The sequence below is a fragment of the Mizuhopecten yessoensis genome, unplaced genomic scaffold, assembly GCF_002113885.1.
Source record: "Mizuhopecten yessoensis strain PY_sf001 unplaced genomic scaffold, ASM211388v2 scaffold10455, whole genome shotgun sequence".
Classification (NCBI taxonomy): Eukaryota; Metazoa; Mollusca; class Bivalvia; order Pectinida; family Pectinidae; genus Mizuhopecten; species Mizuhopecten yessoensis.
Genome location: NW_018408555.1, coordinates 113,416 through 122,708, shown reverse-complemented (window position 1 = coordinate 122,708; position 9,293 = coordinate 113,416). Strand labels below are relative to the sequence as shown.

Here is a 9,293-nt window from a genome sequence, read left to right as displayed (position 1 = left end):
CTCACTAAAACAATGCATCGTATTTTCGTACCATAACGGCAAAAATTGTATAATACTTATGACGTTTTGTGTTGTTTATGAAGTCTTCGTATTTGTTGGTAAAGCATAACCCATTATTGCTTGTTTTGTAACTTGATCATCAAACACAACACTAATTATGCTAGGTGACAATGTTTGTTTATGAAATGGAGCACAGACAATAAGTTAGTATCTCTGTTTACGAATTAAGTAGAACATATTTTATTATCCCCTCGCGACGATGTCGGGGAGTAGGTACAGCGTTCCGCACACAAGCGTTCGTTCGCTCTCTCTATCGTTCCTGCACGGACTTTGATCAAACAACATTTATTAGTCATACATAATTACGTTTTACAGCTAATTCATTCCTGTATGGATCGTTATCAAAATAGTATATGACATAAGTATGACAATACCATGGACGAACTTATTTTCTTAACAGATTGCTATTAAGCTTAATTAAATGGTGAAGTATGAGAATTGTGATTGTAAGCCTTTTTTGTTTAACAGTTATAACTAATACTATTATCCATATGTTGTAAAGCGCTCCAGAGTATTTTTACAAATTATATAGGATGCTATATATATGTTGTATGTTATTATTTTATTACATTTATTATTTATACTTAAACTATTTTCGTGCTGTTGTAAGAGTGAGACCTAACAATGAATGTTAAATTTATAATCTTTAACCACATACAAAAGGATATCTATTGTTTATGATGCGTTGTTTGTTTTGTCATTTGTTGATTGAGTAGAACATATATTATGGTATATGACGTTGTTTATTGATAACTTTAACGATTGTAAATCAGTGTCTGTGTCGGCTTTATCGTGTACACTTCCACAACCAAACAATCAGACCAAAAGAGGCGACGGAAGTTTGAGAGGAAACGACTGGTTCTGCTTTTATGGATAATGATGTAATTAGAAAGTAGTGTTGTTCATGTCAACTTATCTGTTTGTTTCCAGATTACCATTGCGATTTTGCTGTTTTGTGTCAATATTGTCATTGTGAATAAAACCCTTTAGTAGTAATTACCAAATGTAAAAACATAAAAATGGCATTTGAAATTCAACGGATCATTGCATGAAAGACAACTTACATGGAATAAGTCTTTCAAATGAGACGTCACAGTTATTGCTACGGTATATAATGATCGAATCCTCTAGCGTGATAAGGTAGAGGCTGACAGCCCTGCTACTGCAATTTGATGTATTGCCTCCTTTTGTCTTGACATTTATCGACAATAATTGTCACCTTACTACAATAGCCACACCCGTGAAGGCAGGCTGTTATGTCAGAATCGTTAACTTTCCTTTCCTTATGAGTAACATATCGGAATCTATCACTGATGAAAATTTGATTTTTTTAAGTACCTTACTCTAGGACGTGTCGTTAGTAACAAACCGCAGTTTCATGATCATTCTTGAACGTAAACGAATTCCTTACATAACTATTTTCCATAGGAATAATTCTCAAAAGAAATGTGCTTAACTTTAGACATTACTTTGACTTCAATAATGCTTTCCAAAGGTAAGGAGTTTTTCTAAAAGTAATTACCTTTAACGAAAGTTGGGGCAATGGATATCTTGACTGGAAAATACCGTTTACTATTACACTACTTAACCTGTAGACGTTTCGATACCGGTAGCAACATGTTAATTGTCATCATCTTCACCTGTTCCAATGGTGACATTCCTGTGTCTGCCATGATTAAATAATTGTTCACTGTGTAAAAGATCATATAAAGTTGGTGACTTACGTACTTTTATGAATTTTAAAAGAGACGTCCTGACAAGTGTCCTGAAACGCTAAGCTTTTCAGAAAACCTTGTTTCTAATATGGTTGTTTTGGTGGTTAATCATATTCCCCCGCTCTGGTGTATACTCGGTTTCTGCTGGTGACTTTCCATTGTTTTGATGCCTCCTCGATTGCAGTAAGTTACATTCTATTGTTTTGGTGCCTCCTCGGTTCCAGTGAGCGACTTTCCATTGTTTTGTTGCCTCTTCGATTCCAGTTAGTGACTTTCCATTGTTTTGTACCTATTCGGTTCCAGTTATTGGCTTTCGGTTTCGAATTTGAGCTCTGACTTTGGCTTTGGTTTGATGAAATATTTTCAAATAAATTGATCATAATGAAAGCTTTGTTAAAATTATGGAAGACCCTCAGTTTTGAATTAGGGTGTTCGTTAAACCAATGTCTGCACGCACATGCCGGAAACGGAATGTATTCCAATGAGATTGGGATGGCAACTATTCAACTTGCTCACGGTTTTCAGCAATCTATATCTCTCAAAACCTTGTGTAGGAAGTTAGGCCGTCATTAATTTATATCTCTCAAACCCTTGTGTAGGAAGTTAGGCCGTCAGCAAACTATATCTCTCAAAACCTTGTGTAGGAAGTTAGGCCGTCAGCAATTCATATCTCTCAAAACCTTGTGTAGGAAGTTAGGCGGTCAGCATTCAAAATATATCATGGGAATCGTAGTTTTCGGAACAAGCCCTTGAATATGAAACCAAGTTCAAAATTGTTAACACTGTTGTTGGAAAGGCAGGTATTAGGTGCATACCATGTCTAAGACACATATCATAGTAAGGTGTCCTATATATTTAAGCTAACGTCGTTATCACCAAGAGCAGTTGTATCTATCAAGATCGTTAAGTTGATGATACTTCAAAATTCGTTTTTGAAATTTGAAAAAATATGACAATATTTGTATAAATATTTCGGGATGGTCATATTTTGCCACAAGGGCATGCATATAATGTTTTCAGTTTGTTGTGATAATAATGACAATATAATTAATAATTTACCTTATCTGTATGTGTATTCTTCTTCTATGACACAATGACGACATAAGACTACACTATAGTAAAATGTCTTTATTAGCAATGTGGGCAACGTGAACCAGCAATATGAACTCATGGAACATTGGGAATGGTGCACATTGCAATGAGTTTTATTAAAGGAGCCAGCGGTGATTCACATAGTAATGTCCCTGGACCATTGTATTTTAAGATAAGCTCTCCAGAATTTAAGATAAGCTTTAGTTCATAGACATCCTTTCTATTTACAACACTTGTCACATTGCTGATAAAAATGCATTACAAAAAAAGGTGTGTGTGGATCTCTAACAGATAACATTCATAAAAAGTTCCTCTCTAAATGCAAAACAAGTGAGTAGAGGCTCTTGCAGCAGCAAAAAGGTTTTGAGATGGAAACTCAAATTTGTCTGTCGTTAACATTTGAGCATTTCCCAGGAGTTTCGGCCAGACATACTGCATTGTAAAAAAACAGCTGTTAGTTATACTTTATGTATGGAATCGAACCGCAATGTTTACAAATGAAAAATAACTTTTTGTTCAGTTGGAATTTGAGAAACCATAAACGTGTAAAGGTAATTTGGGACACTCGCCAATAACATCTGTATTTTACTGATCGAAATTATCGTCGACGTGGGAATTTTTACAAAACCATTTGTCTAACATGGAAATTATCGAAAACATCACTGTGACGGATGTCATATAGACACGTCTGGCGAGAGAAACATACTCATACGGATATTTATCATATACTGAGGCTGTTACGTAATGAAGTAACACATTACATGCATTTTTCATTTGTGAAATGTATGATATTACTCATGATGAAGTCACTAAGAAAATATGATGACGACGTCGCAAATGAGTGGAAGAGACTAACCTGGTTTTCTTTTGATTTTATCTGTTTCATTTAGTACAAAATGTGCCATTTAACTTGCTTTGGCTAAGTACGTTATAAAGATGAGGATTCGTACAACTCTTCTTATTACATGTATATAATTTGTACCTATGTAAAAAAGTTATTTGTAACGTGATATTAATTTATATACTAATGTAATACTGTTGTGTACATCATTGTAATACTACAGATGTATAATGCATGTGTTGTTGTTTTACTATTGTATTCATGTTTTCATAATATAGTGATGCATTACTGATACATCATCAATGCGTTGCTTATTGTCTTATTAATTTATAACTGATTATGCACTGAATTGATTAATGGTTGCTTTCCTAGAAAACAATGTTAAGTGAACAAAGGTAAACATTCAGTATAACACGTCACCCAATCATGTGTTTCTGCCAGGGTCGCATTTATATTAGTAATGATCAACTAAGCGACAATTCATAGCAGAATCCTGTTTACTATGCTATTTTCTGTTTTCCTCTTGCTACATGTGGTTTTTTTGTTACCTTTAAACACGTGTTCTGTCCTTAATGTTGACAACATCCAAGATGAAACAGCATTTTGTCATAATATTGATGACGTCAACAATCACGCTATGACATTAACAGCTAATATGCAACCACTTGTTTATAACAATTCCATGAGATGGTAAACATTGTGATGAAAATCATTTCATTTCATGATAAGGCTACAAGTGACTTAATCTTTTTAATAATTAAACAAAAGATAATTTGAAATATTTCACGATAAATTGATAATTTACATAACCTGGTCCAATGCGTATACAAAACTAATCTATCAAAGCGTTGGTAAAAGTGCAGTTAATACAACCAAGCGATTTATTATGTTGATGAAACCAATCGTTGTGGTTGACACATTATTGTGACTTCATGACAACCACTCATCGAGTATCATGCAATAACAAGTATTCCACAAGCAATCCTCTTAACAACCAATCAATGAAAGGGTTGTTGCATTATCTTATTTGCGAGAAAAATACAAAATAAGATAAGACATATATCATCAATCAAGCACAAGAAAAAACTAAACTAAGATAAGTTAAGACTTATATGAAATACTTTCAATTTCGTTTCTGAAGGTTTGATTATCTGTCCACTTAATTGAGGTACACCAACTCTGAGTGATCCAATGATAATAATAACATAAGCTCAGAACATGAAGTCGAAATCAGAGCAAGGATACCTAAATCATTGGTATTTATAAGGTATCTAAAGCGTTCATCTAATTAGTGTAGTGACAACCCTGATAATACTACTGTATCTACAGGGAACGAATTCCTAATGGGAGCGTCTGTAATGTATATGTAAACAAAGTTCACAACAGAAACAAAACTTTGCAACTTGAACATGTACAAACAGAAAGCTACAAAAAAGTTTAAGAAAATATTTCTCGTGTCTTTTGTTATAAACTTAACATTACAAGTTCTTGCAAGTTTCATAATTCAAATTCATTGTCAGACGTAAGTGTTTCGTTATGGTTCATTATGCTACGCACTTTGTACAGCTTAGTATAAAATTCCTCATTTCTTCAAAAGTTACAATTACACAAATGAACGTTTTACGGGGCTAACATTTTAGCCTTTTTAATCAGGATATGTGTTATGAGCGAAATATTAGCACGGTAAATATATAATAGGTAACAAAAGTTAACGCCGATCGTTGTCTAATCACTCGTTCTTAATAGTGTCCGGCTGAACATTCTTGACATAAAGATACACTTCAGCATTTCGCCACTACGACCCTTTTATCCTAATAGAACCAATTAACATCCTCCGGTACACTTTAAATTAGAGAGTACACAATAGCTGGCTCATCTCCGCCTGCACAGCTCGTTCTTGAACACAATCTTGTGAAAGGCGTTGCGGAACTCCCTATTAAATACAGTGTATATGATTGGATTGAGGGCCGAGTTACAGTAACCGGCCCAGAAAAACACGTTAAATACCACCACTGGGATACAGTATTCACACAATGAAGAGATAATATACAAGGTGAAGAACGGAAACCAACACAAAATGAACGCCGCCATTACAAGTCCTAACACAATAGTCGCACGCCTTTCCCGCGCTTTTGCTAATTTCTTTTTCTGTTTTTCTAATTCGCCCATTACGTCAGTTTCTTGTTTCGGCGTATCTTTCTTCGTCGGGTGGCTAAGATTTCTAGCTACGGGTTTTTTACAAACTTCTGTTCGTGTTTCTCCGTTGTTGGTTGTGGTAACGGACACGGCCTTTTCATTTCCTTGCTTACTGATAGTTCCGTTCACATCAACACTATCCCCTTCGGTAGACTTCGAACTATTTTCAGATTTGTGCTCGTTATTTTCAGTTAGGGTAGTAGCGGGAATTAATTTCGTCATTTCGTCCGGATTCGATCCATCCGCATTAATTGTGTGATCCTTTTCGCACGCATTGTTCACCGGAATAGGTTTATCGTACATTGGCCACGTGGTTTCGTCATCCGAATGAGCTGTAGCACAGTCCATGATAGACCGCGCATCCGATCTGACTGTCTCAATAGGACCCATCATAGGTTTTAGCTCCTGTTTGTCAGCTGTCATTTCGTTTTTGACAGTTTTCTTTTTCTGCTCTTTCTTTTTGATGTCTTTTTTATTGCCCCTTCTTGCTCTCAGTTTAGCCGCTCGATAAATTTGATAATAGACCATGACCATGATGATTGCTGGAATATAAAATGAACCCATTGCAGAATATATTATATATCCTGTCTCCGAACTAAGTAGACATAACGGATACTCTGTCGCCTTAAGTGGGTTCTTCCAACCGATCAGAGGAGGAACGCAAATGACAGTTGAAACAACCCAAACAGAAGCCATCATGAGAATAGCTTTTCCTGGCGTTCTAAAATGTGTATAAGTAAGGGCGCGTGTGATGCAAAAGTAGCGGTCGAGGCTGATGAGGCAGATATTTAATATTGACGCTGTGCACAGGAATACGTCAATTGTTTTCCAAAGATCACACCAAACCGGTCCAAAATACCAGTATCCCATTACCTCATTGGCTAGAGAGAAAGGCATGATGACGAGACCGAGAAGTGAGTCTGCTAGAGCAAGTGACGCTATAAACCAGTTCTGTATTGTCTTCAGGTTACGGTCAGTATAAACGGCTATCACGACCAGGAGGTTGCCGAAGATGATGAGGATGATGATAATAGAGACGATGATAACAGTAACAATGAGATGAGGCAAGTCATAACCTTTAGGTCCTGTCGGATCAGAAGCGTTCACTGCTGACAGATTCAGCGCCATATTGGTTGGTGTTTCGGAAACAAGAGGCATTGTCAATGTCTACTTGTATATGTTGTCGGGAGAGAAGAACATAGAGAACTACTCAACACAGTTTCTACTGAACTTAAGTAAAACCGTGACCTGTTTCTAACTCTCCACTAAATACGTATCCTTCTCAGATGAACGCACGACATATGCTGGTTTGTTAAACAACGTCTCACACAGTTGATATGTGATTGGTAATTGAAAAAAACAATCACGCCATACACTCAAGTTACACTATCTGGTACTTTATCAGGAATTAACAACAGTGGATCAAATACAAGTAAGCCCCACAAAACAGCCTACTACGGATTTGCAATATCATGTATAAATCTATTAGATTCAAGACTGGCGTTGTGTTGTGTTTATTATTATCTCTTCCGAGCTGATGAACGTTTTGTGGCTCGCAATGTTAATACCAAAACGCCAGCTAGTTTTAAGATGTTGATAGAGGATCGTAGGTGGATTCCAATGCTTGGCTTGTACGTAATTCTGTCTACGTCCTGGTATTTCACGATTAATTTATAGATTGGCAGGGCATAGATCTAGTAAGCCGTTGATATATACCTGCTTCATATTAATGATAGTGCCTTTTTTGTTTTAAGATAGCAATGAAGTGTAATATTTTCGCAGCGAGATATTGTTCATCCTAAAGCACACCGTTGTAGAAAGGACATTTTTAAAATAGTGTTATAATGTATTTGTGTAGCATTAACTTCTGTTTTGTTGTTCACGGAAGTGGCTTGTTTGTCGCCTGAGTTGTTTTAAGTCAGCTCCCGGAGCCCATATCGTCATCTCCTCGAGGGCTCTTCGGAATAGCTTGATAGCTTCAAGTCATAACGTGATGTGCTCGTTAAATTGCATTTGGTGAAAACCGGTTTATTTTCGTTTTATTGAAATACCAAAATGCTTTTAGATTTCAGGATAAGGATTATTTGTAGATGCCTTTCACGTTACTTCAATTTAATTCCGATTTCCACTTCATCTTTTCTAATTTTCTTGGTTCTCTTTCTTGTTTTTCTCAGAAGTCAGATCAACGTTTCCACCTAAAAAATAGAGAAGAAACCGAACTTAAAATGGATGGATGAGGTCAATGAATGTTTGAGTGAAGGTCGATTGAATGACACTGCCGTAATTAACTTTACTTGTGACAAACTCCGCATGTTAATTTACAAATAAGACATGTACAAACAAGCTTTAATGGAAACGAATTCGACAGCCACTTCCCGAAACGTGTGTTAAAATTCACCAAAGGCTGTTAATTAAACGGGTAAAATAGGCGTTTTAATTGAGCTGACGATAGTTCGTAAGTGACTGGCTCATGTGAACAATATAACAGCTGAAAATTTGAAATTGGTTGAACCATCATCATTCTCACAAACACGTTTTTGATATCTTTAGAATGTTACTTTCTCTCTCTGTCAACAACCCCTTCACATTCCTCATTAGTTGGTAACTCCAACTAACCCTGTGATGCCCACGACGTCGATATCTCTATCTAACCCAGTTAACAAGTCCTACACACGCCGTCAATATTTTCCGCCAATTTCACATGTATCTTTTCTCTTATTGCCATTATATCCTATCCTACCCTTTAACACCCCCTACACACAACGTCAATACCTCCTATCCTCAACGTCAATATCTCCTACCCAACCCGTCAATACCTCCTACCCTCAACTTCAATATCTCGTACTCGGCCTGGTAATATCTTCTACCCTCAGTCGTCAATATCTCCTACTCCAAACGTCAATATTCCTACTGATAACATAGATATTTTTTTCCATCCCGTCAACAAATCTTACCTATAACGTCAATATATCCTACCAACCCTGTCAATATCACCTACCCACAGCGCCATTTCTTCCTTTATACAGGTTACATTGTATTAACTTTTAATTCGTCAGAAATCTCATTATAGATATGGCATCAGCACAGCTGTCCATGTAAGTATTAAGATTTTTAAATATGTATATAGCATGATAAAAACAGGTACAGCCACTACAGACCAGGGATTTACTGATCAAGTAAATAGCTTATGATTTTCTGTATCAACAGAATTTTGTAAAATTATCAAATGTTACAGATTACAGCACTGACTATGTTAGATATGTTTGAGATCGAATCATTGCCAAATTGGCAACAGCAACATGATTCCTTACATAATCTCATATGTTCAAAGAAAAAAGGTTTCAAGTTGTTTTCGTACTAAAGTATCAGAGTTTGTATGTGTTAGATCC

At 36.1% G+C, this 9,293-nt stretch overlaps 1 protein-coding gene across 1 annotated transcript in view; it reads right to left on the bottom strand.

Annotated features, from left to right (window-relative positions):
* Positions 1 to 2,900: 2,900 nt before the first annotated feature.
* LOC110460697 (alpha-2A adrenergic receptor-like) overlaps positions 2,901 to 9,293 on the bottom strand; it is a 73,847-nt gene continuing 67,454 nt past the window's right edge. The window contains exon 3 of the mRNA XM_021513752.1: positions 2,901 to 8,099. Within this exon, the coding sequence (XP_021369427.1) occupies positions 5,581 to 7,062 (1,482 nt within the window). The 5' untranslated portion in view covers positions 7,063 to 8,099 and the 3' untranslated portion in view covers positions 2,901 to 5,580. The remainder of the gene's footprint in view (positions 8,100 to 9,293) is intronic.